Source organism: Hipposideros armiger, unplaced genomic scaffold (assembly GCF_001890085.2).
Source record: "Hipposideros armiger isolate ML-2016 unplaced genomic scaffold, ASM189008v1 scaffold_149, whole genome shotgun sequence".
NCBI classification, from domain to species: domain Eukaryota; kingdom Metazoa; phylum Chordata; class Mammalia; order Chiroptera; family Hipposideridae; genus Hipposideros; species Hipposideros armiger.
The window spans coordinates 2,437,253-2,453,511 of NW_017731499.1; the positions used below are offsets into that span (position 1 = coordinate 2,437,253).

The 16,259-nt window shown below is 48.6% G+C and overlaps 1 protein-coding gene across 3 annotated transcripts in view; it reads left to right on the plus strand.

The window, feature by feature from the left end:
- Positions 1–16,259, plus strand: part of SNX29 (sorting nexin 29) — a 482,345-nt gene that overhangs the window by 174,463 nt on the left and 291,623 nt on the right. For all 3 annotated transcript variants that reach the window (XM_019650893.1, XM_019650895.1, XM_019650896.1), the window contains one exon: positions 1,347–1,429. In XM_019650893.1, the coding sequence (XP_019506438.1) occupies positions 1,347–1,429 (83 nt within the window). The remainder of the gene's footprint in view (positions 1–1,346; positions 1,430–16,259) is intronic.

Here is a 16,259-nt window from a genome sequence, read left to right on the forward strand (position 1 = left end):
AACAGTAAACAAGGGGAAAAAATCTTCAAACAAAAAATTAAAGGAGTGCAAAAGATGTTTCATCCAAAAAATTATATTTGGGCTTGTGTGCGTGCGTGCCTAGAGAGAGGTAAGATCAGATAGCTATAAAAATGTTGGGTTTATTTCAAGGTGTTGGATTTTCAGCTGATTATTACACTCCTTCTTAAATGTCTACTAATTGTGTGAGTATTTTGCAAGGAGCATTTTTATTTTAAAATTTATTTTCATAATCATAAAAGAAACCCAGTCTTAAAGCTCTTTTCACTGTGATGAAATATCCTAGCAAGTTTAAAGACACTCAGGCTTAAGACCTGTGTGGGAGGTGCAGAGGTAGAAGATGTGAAAGAGGCACCTCTGTCTGGGGTAGCTGGTGAGAAACTCCAAATCCTGAGGGAGACCAAGAAAAGCTCTCTGGCCCTTGGGACTGAGAGACGTGGTTTGGATCTTGGCAGTGTGTCCTATTTGTGACCTGGGTCAGAGACCTTATCCGTGTCCCCATTCCTCTCCTGTGAAACGGGGAATATTCTACAGGGTCATTAAAGTCACTTGGTAACACTTCCCCACCGAAGGAAGAGTGGATAAGTGAATGAATGCATGCACGATTCAATGAGGTCACGTATTTGAGGTCTGAGCTATGTCATAAACACTGAACAAATCGTAGCGTTCTCCCCCAGCCCTCCTGTCCTTTGCCTTAGCCAGCCACTGTACCTGGGGAGCAAATTCAGTAGAGTGGGTGTTGTCATAGCCTGAGTTTCATGTTTCACAGCACAGTCTTACGTGGGGGTGGATGTGGACTTGGCTAGCTTCCCCTGCTTATGCCTCACTTTCCTCATCTATAAAATGGGTGTTGTGATAATCCCTTGGAAGGATTAAATGGGATCCCTAAAGACGTCACGTGATGCCTGGTAAATGGCGAATAATCAATACATGTAGTGGTTAATAAAAATATTAAGAGGATTCCCCAGGTTGAATACACAGTACCTGGTTCGTGCTCCTGTAAATGAGAGAACAATACAGAGGGCCTGACACAGAACGGGCACCTAACTGACTGACAGAGTCAAATACCGTGAGCACAGCAAATGTCAGCGCCCTGAATTTGTGGGCGCTTCAGCCGGTGAGCTGATTTCCATCGCGAAAGAAAAGTTCTTAAAGGCATTCTGCAAACGTGCCCTTGCTAGTGTCGTCTTTCCCCGTGATGATCTAGAACATGTATTAATATTTATAAGATACACACTGTGTGTTTTTCTTTACACAGACTCTCCCCCCTCCCCCTGTCTAAATTGCCAATTTAAAAAAATATTTTTTTAACATTCTTGTACCTGCAGGGAAAACGAGGTGCTCAAAGTCCAGCTGAAGAAATATGTAGGAGCTGTCCAGATGCTGAAAAGAGAAGGTCAAACAGCTGAAGGTGAGGGGTGACTGGCTGGGGTGGGAGGGGCCAGACTTTCACATCTTTATCACCTCTGTGCCTGGCACATAGGAGACACTTGGCATGTGATGCGTACGTAGGCGGATGAATTAGAAAAACAGGATCCCGGAAAATTAATTAGATGGAAAGCCCCGCTGTGTATTTTTGCTAAACTAATATTGTAAGACTTACTTGCTAGATTATTAGCAACAGTCCTATCAGTTTGTGTACTTAGGGAATTTTATGTCTGGAGTCCAGACACACTTACAAGGTAGTGAACCTTGCAGCCTGATTAAGTCACCTCAAGTCAGGGGTGAGAGCATCAGAGCGCTGGGCTTCGGCGGACCAAGTTCCAACCCCAGCTCTGGTTATGTTTCCTCATCTCTCTGTGCCTTGGTTTCTCATCTCTAAAATAGGGGTAGTTGACAGCACCTACCTCATGAGGCAATCCATGTAGACCTGTTAGCATAATGCTTACCAGAGAGTAAGCACTGAGTGCATTTTAGCTATTACTGATATTATTAATCAGAAATACAAGGAGATAGAAAAACGATCACTTGACAAGATCTCACAAAGGAGGTGGTACCATATGCTGCTTCTTCCTGCAGTTTGGCTACAGTTTAACTGTCATGAATCTACTAAAATTGTTCTCAGGTCAGCCTGAAGAAAGTACATTTATCTTTGGCTGAAGTGTCTTGCAGCCTTCGACCAAACAGACCATTACAAGATTTTCTGAAACAAAAATGAGCTCTTGGCATGTGGACATTTTAACAAACGGGTGTACGCTCCATGCTCACAGGTCTGGGAGTCCGCCGGACCTGGAGGTGAATTCAGGCTCACCCCTTATAACTTGGCCTCTTGGAGTTATTTTGCCATCTATAAGAGGAAACATCCCACCAATGTCATGAGGTCTTTGTAGGGATTTACCAAAACAACGCTAAGCTTCCAGTGTGGCATCTGCCATATCACAGGTGCGCCATGCATGCTATTTTTCTATGTCATAGAGGGATGCAGGATTGGAATCTAGATATGGCTTGCATAGTATCTTAAAGAGTTGCATTTGTTTTGAAGTTTTTATTTCTTATGGTCTGTTTGATCAGGTTCAACATATTGGTGATTTTATTTTTAATAACGTGCCTTACTTCATTTATGATTGGTCTGTAACTCTTACCAGTCTGAGTTGGCTCATCTGCGGAATTAATCATTGATCTTGGTTTGCTCTGTGGGCGTATCACCCTTTTCATGACAGATATTGCCATTATGGCCCTGACTTTATTTCATTCTATGGAGTTATGTATATGTTGGTTTTCCAACTTTTTACTTTTCTTCTTTGTTTTCCCAGTACCTGGGTTTTGTAGCCATTCATTCTATTCCTTACATGTTTTGAATGAATAGTATTTGTCTGGCCCTTTACCCCTTCCAAGCAAGTTCTCATTTGACCCAGTAACCCTGTGATGAGTAGGTCTTTTTCCTCTATTTTAAAAAGTTCAATATTGGAGGCTCAGGACAGCTTATGGAACTAGTACGTGTATCTGGGGTGGAAATGAACTCAGGCCATTTTCTTTCAAATCCCTGGTTCTTTGCATTATCAAGTTCTGAAAGTTCAGTGTGCAGAGGAATTACCTGGGGGAGCCTACTAAATATGCCTCTTCTCAGAGCAGAAGAGAATTCCTCCTCTTAAGTGTTCTTACAGTGGATCTAGGATGGGCTCTGGATTTGCCCATCTAGAAGTGTGACTCTAGTGCAGGCGATCTGTGGACCATGCCACCACCTTCTGAGAAATCTACACTCTACGTACACAGAGCTTTGATTTGGTGCAGTCAGAAATTCAGGCCTGGGAAAGGAGGAAGACCACCAGCTTTCTTTTGACTTAATAACCCTTACCCTATAAAATGCATTTCTGAATAGGAGCATTTTGGGAGTGATGCCCTCCAAATGGGGACATGGAACCTACAGTGTGCAGAATGGTTTCGCATGGCAGCCAAAGTTCCCTTTCCTAAGACCCGGCCCGAGTGCCCTGAGCCAAAGCCGGGTAGGAGACTCTTCAGGGCAAAGTGGAGATAGTCCTTAAATGGATTGGAGTGGAGAGAATTAAGCACATTTGGCTGCTCTGTGAAGCAGCAGTCCTTTACCCCTCTGTTTCTTACCGTGTAATTCAAGGCCATCTACCTTGTCTGTGAGTCATCATCAGTGGAAGATTCGTGTGAAGGTCCTCAAGTGTGGGCACGTATGGATGCCCTGTTTTGCTTATTGAAGTTCATCTCTCACTTGACAAATACTAGTGAGCACCGGCTATGTCCCAGGCACCATGAAGCAGCCTCATTAGAAATTGCACTTGGGAGTGCATTTCAAGAGCTTTTATCTTATTTTCAAGTGATGTCACCTACTACTCAGCTTGAGATTTGCTCCTTATCCACAGCTGGTTTGTTGCATTGAGTATGTGTCCTGACCAGGCTGTGGTGGCTTGGCTTTCTCCAGCCAGGCTGGGGTGACTTGGGGTGCCCTTGTCAGACAAGGTTCTTTGGGGTGTCCTGGCCAGTCTGGGGTGGCTCAGGTTTCTGGGGAGTTGGAGGACCAGGGGCAGGAGAGGTTGGGGAGAGAGAGAGAGTCCTTTCTGATCTATGAATTCCTTGGCTCTGGGTGTTAGAGGGATGGCCATAGAGATAGCTGCCGGTTTCCCAGATTCAAGGTGGGAATTCAGAGTGCGTTCTTTACAATATAAACCTTATAGTTTGAGGATATGAAACTTATTTTTATCCTTTGGCAATAAATTATTTATGAAACTGTGAGCTCATCTGTCAGGAAAAGAGTACATGTACATTTAGGCCCAAGTGTCTTCAGGGTTGAATGGATTGCTGAGGGCTACGCTGGGATCCTCACCTTCATTACCACATTGTCGTTGTGGAAAAATGCCTCCAGGATAAAAACAAAACAAAACAAAACACTTAAAATGGACCTTTAGAGTAGATTGTTGACAACCTCTAATTTTACAGATATCAAATTTCAAATACCCTCGTCCTTTTTTAAAAGAGTGATATAGTCCCTCTAAGACAACCATGATTTAATTAGCAGTATATGGAATAGAGTTTTGGGTGGCCTCATCAACTAATTGAAAGAGTCTTTCTCCCTAATCTGGTCCAGAATTGAGGGTGGGTTATTCACCACCTAAGTGCTCTTTTTCCTTGGTAACGCCCGAGGATTTCCCAAAAGCTATGGCTCCATTTGCGTTTTTGGGTCTGTCTCATCTTTAAGCATGTGGTGGTCTCCCTCCAGCCTTAGGCCTATGTCATAAGGACCATCGTGTCCACAGGGAACTGGCTCGGCCATTAAATTGCCATTGTAACTCATTGGACATGCAATCCGTTCTCTTGTTAAGGAACTTGCACAGCCTTTTTCCCTCCCCATGGAGCCAGGCTTGGGCAGGTGCACTTACGGAGGATGAGCAGGGGTCACTCTGTAAATTCACCTTTTCACCTCAGGCTTATTGCTGAAATTTCAAGCAAGATGTGTGTAAGTTGGCTTGTTGTCTGGATAAGTCTGGCAGCTCAGTGAGGGGCCCTGGGAGCAGTTGAACCCCCTTAGCCTCAGATACCTGATGGGTGGTATTCACAAGACCGGCTCATTCTCTTAGGAATGGACTCTCGTTAGCCAAGCACACAGAGAGTGACATACAATCAGCAGAGCAGTTAATTCATTGGTAAAGAGAATGGAGCCATTGGGTAGACCAGAAGGCCCGCGTCTGATGCTGAAGCCTGTCTTCCCTCTGGGCTGATGAATTTAGGGAGCTAGAGTCTCACCTGATGGCTGCTGATTGAGTCAGAGTGGGAACTAGTTGGGCGGTTCACATGTCCAGTGGCTTGATGTTCATCACTTGGGGAGGGAAAGGTCTCCAGGCCTGGGCAAGCCGCTATTGGAGAGACGCTATAACTTCTGGCTCCTCATAGGGCCCTTTTCCTGTTTTTAGCTTGGAGGGATATCAGAGTTCTGAGCAGTGCTAGTTCTGTTGGATGTTGGTGGAGAGAGGTGAGAGGGAGAGAGAGAGAATGTGATACCTACATATTTTGTACTTGCTTCATAACAGGCGGTCAGAAAATAACTGTTTCCTGAGAGACTGTAATTAATCATGGCCTCTCTCCTTTCCCCTCAAGTTCTAAGACACAGGTGCAGGAATCAGACCCACAGTGAGCAAAACAACATGTTTCTGACTGATAGTTGGTTGGAAACTCCAGCTTGACCTGCAGCCAGTCACACTCCCTGGTACACTGCCACTCAGGGACCCTTTTGTGATGGGTCGTTGCATCTGCAGAATTATTCTCACCTAGCGGGAACCAAGAGAGAAGAGAGTCCATGGGGGTGTTAATTTTTTAAATAATACGTCCACTCTACTCAACTGAGAATCTCACCAATCAGGTATGAGGTGGCGAGTGAGGCCGAGGGCATTACCGTGGTGGCCCCAGGATGGAGGCCGTCCGCTCAGAGCTGTGATGATGGCAGCTGCTGAGGTGCCCCCTGAGGGCGATCCTAGGACCAGCAGGGCTGGGTCAGGAGTGTGGTTTAGGGAGTGGACATTCCTTTATCGCCTCTGACCAACTGGAGAAAGGCTGTGTTAACAGAAGGAAGGCTTGTCCCAGCTGTCTGTCATTCTTCTAGGGTGTCACTTCATCCTGGTGCCTGCGCCTACCCCCATGGAAGCAGAGGTCACAGCCAAAACATTTGGGGAACGCTGTGCATCCTGCATGTCATAAGGTCACGAGGGACATTAGTGGATGAATGACTTCTGTGGTAAAGACACTGAGGCCTCCCCTGGGCAACTATATGACCTTTCAGTGACTTAGTTGCTTCCTCTGTCACATGGGAATTATAACAGTACCTTCCTCACAGGGTTTTGGGGGAAGATGAGATGGATTAGTACATGGAACGGACTTTAAATAATGTCTGATATGTAGTAGCCACTCAATAAATGTTAGCAATGAATATTATTAGTACTTTTACCTCTTTACCTCTCACAGCCCCTTTGTACACTCATAAAATTAGGATTAAAATAGCCTGTACTTCATAGGTTCTTGCCGTGAGGATTAACTATTAAGGGATGTAACTCAGATGGCATGCGTAGGTCAGAGTCTGGGATCTGGAAAACGCTGAGGTCCACAGAATAATGGTCCCCCAAAGAGGTGCATGTCCGAATCCCCAGAATCTGTGAATATACCACCTTACGTGGGAAAAAGGACTTTTCAAATGTGATTCAGGATCCTGACATGGTGAGATTATTCTGGTTTATCCAGATGGCCCCAATGTGATCCCAAGGGCCCTTCTAAGAAGCAGGCAGGAGGGTTAGGGAGAAGATGGCACAACGGAAGCAGGGTGGAGTGATACGCTTTGAAGATGAAGGAGGGGGCCGCAAGCCAAGGAATGTGGGCATCCTCCAAAAAAGGGGAACAGACAAGGAATGGGATTATCCCCTAGAGCCTCTAGAAGGAACGCAGCCCTGGGACACCTTGATTTTAGCATGTAAGACCATTTGGGACTTCTGACCTCCTGAACGATAGGGTATTAAATCTGTGCTGTTTTAAAGCACTACATTTGTGGCAGTTGGTTATAGCAGCAATAGGAAACTAATATAAATATTCAGTTAAGGTGAGGTATTACCTTTATCATAGATGGGCCAGCTTTTCATCATCTTATGGAGCCTCTGGTGAGAGGTTGATGTTTTGAAGGTTGGGGTTTTTGGTCAGAGGTCCCCCGGTGGATGAACTTGGGACCCCAGAGGAGGGCTGGGCCTTTGATTTGCAGCCACACGTGGGCCAGGACAGCCCCCCGCCGCTCCCCCACACCTGTGCATAGTCTACTTGTCTGGTCAAACAAGGGGAGTCCTTGTCCCAGTCCACACTTGTCCCACCTCTGGGGTCACCAGGACCAGTCCTGGGGGCAATTCCTGCCACCAGCCTGCTCTGGACTTTGGTGATGAAGCCCCGCCCCCTGCTCCCCCCTTCCCCAGAGCTGTATGGTTGTGGCCCCACTGTCCAGTGGGCCCTTGGTCTTACTTTTTGGGTGTGCTCAATGGTTGTGTGTGCAGCTGGGGCGGCTGGTTTCTCTGAGTGTCCCACGGGAGGACATTGCTATGAAGGTCTGCACTGCTGAACAGAACCTTGCTAGATGCTGGGCTTCTCCGGGCTCTCCTGAGGGCGTTTGCCTGCAATCTTACTTTTTGCACGGAAGGAGAGATTCTCGTGCCAGAGGCAGCTGAACGGGACATTCCAGAAAGCCCTGGGTCTGCCCTTGTCACATGGCTTAGGTTGATGCCCACATCTGCCTGTGTGTAGTGGCATCTGTGTCCTCGGCCGTGTCAGGTCCCACTGGCTCCGTTTTTCATTTGAGCAGCACCCTCACACACTGTCAGTCCTGTGACATGGGTGGGGCTCTGCCGTCCGCCCCGCACTTGACCTTAGCCAACTGGCTGCAGCTGAGCCTCAGGGCTCCTGTTGGCTATCATGAAGAGTTCTTTCTCTCTCTGAAGGCTGGGGCCACTGTCATTGTCTTATCTCCTTGTGGAGCTGGGAATGAGGCCATCACACAGAGTTGCTGAGCTGAGAGACAGAGAGGAACCGAGTTCTCATCAGGTCCTTTGAGACCCTGAATCCAGCTGTGTGTGATGTGACAGTCCAACCCTGAACTTCTCGTTCATCAGAACAATAATGGCACCCACCTCCCCTGCCCCTATTTTCAAGCTTCAGTTGGTTTTCGATAGCCCGTATGCTCCGTGGCAAACTCTTAGCTCTTTGCTGGATCTGGAGTTCATCCTGTCCGCTGGAAGGGCTGCGATTTCCCTGGGGTCTGTCTTTCCAAATATGCCGTGTCTGTTGCTGTGGTGAGGCCTCCCTCTCGTTAGGTACAGTCCACTGTCATCATCTGTCCTGGCCACCGCAGTCCTATTCCATCGTGATGGATTTTAAGGCTGCAAGCTCTGGTGGGCATCTCCATTTAATGAATCTGCTGTAGGCTCGGGGACAGAGGGAGACGAAATTGGCCTGTTGCTGGTGGCACTCGGTGTAATCAGGAGATACCGTGGGAGTAATTCGACAGATGAGGGTAGCTTGGGAGCACTTTTAAAAGTTTAAGAAACAAAAGAAGTTAAAAAAGAGGAAGTCGTCAGCCTCTCCCCCGTGTCGTGCCTGCCTGCATGTGGCGTGCTCGCGGATGCCCGTGCCCCGCTGCATGTGTACACGCCGACTCCCTGCGCTCACGTAGGGGCCTTTCCCTGGTCTCCCAGAAAATAGGGCGGATGGTTAAGAAGCCTGATTGGGTGGAGATGGCTGGTCATGGCTGAGAGAAGATTAAACCCAGCGCTGCCGGCAGCCTCTTGCCAGCATGAGAGCGCCTGCCTGAAAATGGAGGCCGCGCACAGTGGGGCGCTGGAACCGGGGGGGCAGGTAGAGTTCCAGAGCCTGCATTGTTTCGAGGGCGCATGCAGCGTAACTGTTTCTCCCGCAGCCTCAATCACGTAGGCTTTGGGCTCTTTCCCCTGGGGTGGCCTCACGTTCCCCCAGTGTGCACAGAGGCAGAGCTGTCTTTGTTTGAGGCAGGCTTCTTGGCTGCAAGGAAAGCTAGCTCATGACTCTGTGTGTGTGTGTGTGTGTGTGTGTGTGTCTGTGTGTGTGTGTCTGTGTGTGTGTGTCTGTGTGTGTGTTTCCAGTGGGATAACACAGAACCTCATGGAAACAAGCCAGATCCCATCACTCTGCTGTTGAAAACCCAGTGGGGACTTCTTGATGGTGGCCTTGGGCTTGGTGAGATCTGGCTCTTCCTTTCTCCGCCCCAGCCACACTGGCCTTCAGGCTAATTCCTGCCTCAGGGCCTTTGCACTTACTGTCCCTCTGCTGGAGTGCTCCTCCCTCCATCTCTGCATGGCTGATTCCACCTTGCCATGCAGATTTCTGTTCAGGCGTCACCCCCTCCGACCCTGTCTCCCTCATTCTTTATTCCATTGCTGCCTTTATCACAGCACTTCCAGTACCTCACAGCATCCTGCTTGTTAATCCCGCCCATGTTTACCGTCCGTACCTCGCCCTGCACTGGACAATGCACAAGAGCAGGGATCTGGCCTGTTTTCTCCCTGCTGTGTTCAAAGTCCCTTGCACAGAGCATGGCCCGTGGTGTGCGCTCCATACATGTTTTTTTTTTTTTTAAGATTTTTTTTTTAATTGGGGAATTGGGGGATGGGAACAGCACTGGGGAATTGGGGGAAGGGGAACAGACAAGTTGCTGTCGTTTTGTTCTTCAGTCTAGTTGTGGAGGACGTTGCTTCACTGGCCCAAGTTGGCACCATCATTGCGCTCTTCCCGGGCGAGGCAGATCAGTCGCCGGCTTCTGGACGGCCGCTCACGGCGGCTGCTGGCCCACTCACGCTGGCTGCTGGCTACACACGGTAGCCCATGGCAACCCACTGCAGCAGGGGCTGCAGCCTACACCGTCGCCGGTGACTCACGGCAGCCCAGCTCCAGGTTGAGCTGTTGTTCAGCATCTTAGCTGTGGAGGGCAGTGTCACTGGCCCTCATATGTGGGATCCGAACCGGGGCCCTCTGGCGTCCCAAGCCAGCTCCTAACCAACGCGCCACTCGGCCGGCCCTCCATACGTGTTTATAACACAGAGGGATGGAAATCTGAGGACCTGCCTCGTGGCGTTCAGGTGTTGAAGATCCACGGCAGCTTTGGGGAGCTCAGCAGCAGGCGACATCATGGGTTCACTCTCGTGCCTCAGCGACAGTGTGCGGCGTCCCACGTCACTGCTGCTTCCAGTTGTGCCTCCAGCCACATGCTTCTGATCATGTGCAGTTTCTGCTTCTTATGATTCCGTTAGCACGTGGCTTTGACTCTCCCATGGTTTCATCTTTCGGAGAATGTAAGAGCCATAAAATCCAATTTAATATGGCTTAACCAAAACAAAACGGACGTCTAGGAGTCCCCATCATGAGGGACGGCTTGATCCCTCACCCCACCCCCGCCCCCCATTCCTAAGCTGTCCCCTCCCGCCCGCCCCGTACTGGCCGTGCGTGCTGGGAAATGTTTAATAAGCAGCCCTCCGGGGAGGAACAAGCCCTGATGCAGAGTGAGTGCTGATTTCCATGGTGTAATGTCCCCACTGTGGCTGACTTCCAGCTGCCAGCACTGTCACTGAGTGCGGAAATGGGACGGATGCGTACATCGGGCCCCTGGGAGCCCACGCGCCCCGGCTCCGGGGCCCCACTGTGCACAGGCTCCATTTTCAGGCAGGTGTTCTCATGCTGGCAAGAGGCTGCCGGCAGCGCGGGGTTTAATCTCCTCAGCAACCCAGCGGAGGAGACAGCTTCTCTCCCCACTAGTTTCCTTATCAACCACTCGACCATCTTTCCCCGGTTAGCACCGTGGCTCCTAGTCTTGGCTCCGTACTGAGTCACCTAGGGCGTTAAAACAACCTCGGTGCTTGGCCACTGAGAACCACGGCCTCGGAGGATATCACTTTCAAATGAATGAAGCTCAGGTTCTGCCAATATGCTACAAATGTGCCCGCACTCTCCAGTTCTTGGCCAGCGGTAGACACCTCAAGTCACTCAAGGTTACATTAATTTATTTCTTAAATCCAGATTCGGCTTCTGCACTTGTCACTCCAAATAGGTGCCACCAATTAGAAAGACTGGGCGGTGGGTGGGGCACTGGGAAGCCCGCTGTTCACCGCCACGGTGGGAATGGACACAGGGCTTTTACTGTGCCCGCCCCATCCCACCTCCGGGCCGCCTCAAGGATGCACAGTGGGTGTCAGCCACGTTTCCTTCTTCCTCTAACCTGTACCTCCCAGCAGAGCCTGGCCCTTATCTGTGTCCAATTTCCTCCCCCTCTTCCTGCTCATCGTGAAGCTTCGTTGCAGCCACACTTGTCTGCCCTGTACCCCCACCCCGACCACTTTCTCGTCCCTTTTCCCATCTGATTTCCTCTTCCGGAAATGCCGTTTTTCATATCCTTGGCCATCCCAGATGTTGCATTTGTTCCGAGAACCAGTTCCTCTCCCGTCACCTTAAAGGAATCTCATCACTCTGAACTTCCTATCGCGCTTACTCTGAGCGGTAACCAAGGTCGGCGTTAGGTTGTTTGCTCTCGTGGGTGACTTTGCAATCCCGCTTCGTGTATGTAGTCTGACCACACAAAGGATGACCTGTGACTTAGAAACTTGTTTCTGTGTGTGTGTTGATCAAGTACACAGTGCGTGTTTAAGAAAAACTTGTTGCCAGCCTCTCTCCAAGCACTCTTGGGGTGATTTCAGAGTAGCAGACACGTTGCTATAGCTGGGAACAGCATTCTCTGAGCAGGAAGAAGTCTGTGGCTGCGATGTTACCTACTGCTTAGGAGGAAGAGAATAATTACAGTAATACCTTGGTTTGCAAGCATTATTCACTCCGGAAACAAACTACTCGTATTGCAAGACATTGCTCATTTACCACGTTAAAATGTATTAGAAATGTTTGCTCGTCTTGCGGAGCACTCGCAAACCATGTTACTCGCAATCCAAGGTTTCACTGTATTGTTCTTCTCCCTTCTTCTCCTAGAAGTGTCCCATTCCACTCTGCTCACGGTCCATGCGTGAGGACTAGTCACATGGTCCCACCCAGATGCAAAGGGGCCTGGGACTTGTCTCTGGCTGGGCAGCTGCCTTCCGGCAAGAGCGCTAAGATCACGGAAGCGGGGCGTGAGTTTGAGCTGGGCGCCCACTTTGATGCATGTGGTTCCCATCTTCCAAGCCATCTGTGTGGCTCCTTAGAAAGGGACCTTGTACCCCACGTGCTTATTTTTGGGTTTGTGCTCTTAGAGTCTCAGAGGGAATGCCCAGTAGCCTTGTAAGGGTCTGCAGTAGCGAGAATGTGGCAAAGATACATGTCTGTCAGAAATAACTGATTTTCTTGTCAGTCATTAATCGGGATGAAGAGACCAGGTTGTACCTCCCCTTTCTGAGAGGTGTTTCTGGTTTCCCCTGAAGTACCCCCAAACCTATTCACATACATGTGTGCACACACACATATACATGGATATACATACGTGCATATACATATACACATGGATATACATACATATGCATATATACATGCACACATGTATGTCTCTCTCTCGCTACCCCTGCCCCTACCTCTACTTCTCTCTATCCCTATATTTCTATCTCTATCTCTAATCTCCATCATCTCTATCCCTATCCCTGTCCCTATCCCTATTCCTACCTCTACCTCTATCTACATATCTATAGAGAGATTTGACTGATTGATTATAAGGAGTAGGCTCATGCTATTTTTGGGGTTGGGAACTCCGGCATCCACAAGGCAGGTCGACAGGCTGGAGACCCAGGGAAGAGCTGAGGTTGCTGCTCAAGCCTGAGGCAGTCTGGAGGCAGAATTCCTTCTTCTGGGGATCTCAGTCTTTTCAGGCCTTCAGAGAATTGAACGATGGCCCACCCATATTGTGGAGGGTGACTTGTTTTCCTCAAAGCCTACTGGCTTCCATGTTAATCATATCTAAAAAATACCTTCACAGTGACATTTAGACTGGTGTTTGACCAAATATCTGGGCACCGTGGCCCAGCCACATGAAATTAACCATTACGGTCATCTGCCCAGAAAGAGCCAAAATTCCCACCCAGACCAGATCCATATTCAGTAAAACCTTGGATTGCGAGTGACTTGGTTTGCGAATGTTCTGCAAAACGAGCAAACGTTTCTGATACGATTTAACGTGGTAAATGAGCGATGTCTTGCAATACGAGTAGTTTGTTTCCAGAACGAATTATGCTTACGAACCAAGGTATTACTGTACTCCCTCAGAGGTGGTGTGTGATGATAACCAAGAGATACCTGCCCGTGTGGGGCAGCCTCTGCCTGGGGCTGGGTGGTTGGTTCTGTCTGGAGGAAAGCCCCCTCCTTTGCCCTCTTCTCCCTGGGTGACTGAAATCTGGTGGTGTGCCATCAGCCACCTGGGAGACGGGTCAGAGCTTGAGGGACTCAGAGCTGGACATCGGCCTTGGGGAAAAACTGACCACCCTCCAGTAGCAGTGGTGTGTGTAGGCAAGGCGTGCAACTGGCATTTTTTTCCTTCTTCCGCGAAGGCTCCTCCTTGCACAGTACAGAGAAAGAGCATGAAGAAGGGACGGTGGAGCACGGAGGCAAAAGGCAGGCAACAGTTTTTCAGTTGGGGGGATCTGGGTCAAATCTCAGCTCTGTCATTTACTAGCTCCAAATTCTTGGAGTGTTTTTAACTCAGGGCTTGAATGTTTTCGTTTGCGGAGTAGAGGTTAATAATGTTGACTTCGCAGAATTATTTGAAGTTTCAAAGTGATGACATGTGTAAAGTACCAGGCAATTATTGAAGTTATTTTGGCCTGGAGATGCATTTTGAAGTGCATCCAGGCCGTGGAAGGTCAAGGAACATTAGCAGAACACCTGTACGTTAATTTCTGAAAGTGGGTGAATAATTATGGTGATAATTGTAGAGTAAACCTCTGGAAGCTTCGTTGTCCATTCTCCTGGTAAAATGATATTTGTGTGGTTAGCTGGTTTCCTGACCTTTCAATAAAGATCTGAACAGGTAGCCTCGTTACCTGGCTTTTATTAGTTAGTGCTCGGTACTGGTAGCACCGGGAAGACATTCCCAGGACACTGGCCCATGCTCTGGTTTTTTAAAAGTTAGAATTTGCCAGAAAAGTCCAGGGGGGGGGGTACTGTACAGAACATCCCCAATGTGCTCAGCACCCAGATTTAACAGATACTCTTCCACATTTGTTTCAGATTAATGAAAAGTGTTAAAAGTTGTAAGTACAGTTGAGGGTGTGCTTACTGATCGCACCCACAGATGTTTCCGGATGAGCTCCGACTGGCCCACCGTGGGTGGCATGCCCCATTGCAGCTAATCCTGGGGACTCGGGGGGCAGTTAGAACGCTGATGGGCCTAGTCAGGTTCATGCTCATTTCTGCAAGGGGCTGAGGGGAGAGCAGCTCCATCCACACACACCGGATTGAGAATGGGAGAGGGGCGGGCCCCCCCCGAAATAGGATGGGTTCTGATACGAGAAGAGAGGATGCTGGCAAAAACACAGATGCCCGTGCAGCTGGGGTGCCATGGGAGTCACTGGTGCCTCCAGAATTTGTATGTGGGAGAGGCCTGGTGTGTTTGTTGGGATGGGGTTCGGAGGCCTTGTCTTGAGGCTGCATCTGCATAGCATGCACTCTGTTTTTGCTGAATTTGTGTGTTTCTTTGGGCTCCTGTGTCAGGTGGACAAGGTGTGTCCGATTGAAAAAGAAAGCCCAGGTAACAATGGCTTCCACAAGGCTGGCTTTTCTCCGAGCCTAACACATACCCAGAAGTGAGGAGTCTAGTCAGGGCTACTGTGAGGGTTTTGTGATCGTTGGGCACTTAGGCTGCTTTTCTCTCTTTCCTCCACCATCTTCAGTACGTGGCTTCTTATCTTCATGGCACCTAGTTGGAAGCTGGTGTTCCAGCCATCACATCTGTATTTCAGGCGGGTAGTAGCAGGAAGTGGGGAAAGGCAGAGTGCACTTCACAGATGAATTCTGTGAGGATTTAAAGCTTTAAGGATAATAAGCTTTTTTTAAGGAGCCTTTCAGGACCCCTTTCCCCCAAATGACTTCTACCTAGAGTTGTTGGGGCTCCCCTAATTGCAAGGAAAGCTGAGAAATGTGGTTGCTTTATTGGCACATAAGGAAGGAGGGACAGTTGGCTATTGGATAGGTGACCTTCCCTGGTGGCTTTTGGGAAGGTGAGGCTGATGGAAATTTTGTGGGGCAGGGGGTGAGGGTTGCTAAAATCCCCCCAAGCCATCCCTTAGTGCCGTCACTACTGGGAAAAGCTTCATCAAAGGCACAGGGTCACAGCTGTGAGAGGACCCAGTCTGTGGTTTTAGAAGTGGCCTCTCTGGAGACTTCCATAAGGGATAATGTTTTATTTGCTCAGCTTGATTTTTTGCCCGTCAGGATGCTTTCTCCTCCTAAATCATTGCAAAAGCAATTGTCTGGAGATACCAAGTATCGATTCATGATTTTTGTTCCTTTCCTTTTTATTGTTAGGTAGGAAGCACAGGTCCAGACACAGAACAGGACCATCTGGGGCACTTCAGCTCTCTCCTTGGAGGCCTTGGCCAGACATGTATTTGTCATTGTCATCGTTACTTTTTAGGGCTGTCTCGGCACTGTGCTTATTGTCCTGCAGTTTGTCCGTCAGCATCTCGTTTGGAGGTCAGCTTCTCTGCTTCCTGGAAGCTGACAGGTGGCCCATTTTGTTAAATGCCACTTTGGTTCTGAAAACTCTGTTTTAACTTTCTGATTATAGCTTTTATAAGACAACTGGTCCTTTTGCTTTGCTTGGGTGGGTAATGGTGCTTTGTACCCTGGCTGAGAGTGACTTGTCTAATTTTTTTTTTCTTCTTGGACTGAACTGAAAAAAAGAGAGAAAGCCCATCTCTTCATGTGGGGTTATTTCACTGTTTTATGGCCTCAATTTCATTCTTTCCACTTCAGTAGAAATACACTGCCTCCTCACCCCTCTAGGTGGAATGCCTTCTCGCCCTTCTGCCTTCTATTCACTCTGTCTGGAATCTTCTGACTGCCCAGCAAGCCCCTGATTCATAGTCAGATGTCACTGCCCCCAGGAAGCCTTCTGTGATTCCCCACTGTCATTTCCCCCACTTGTCACTCCCAGATCTGTAGTATTGCTGCCTGTTTTATTATACACAATTTTTCTTTCTTTCTTTCTTTAGTGACATATTCAATAAACGTTTACCAGGACATAAGTTCTGAGAGCAGACTGA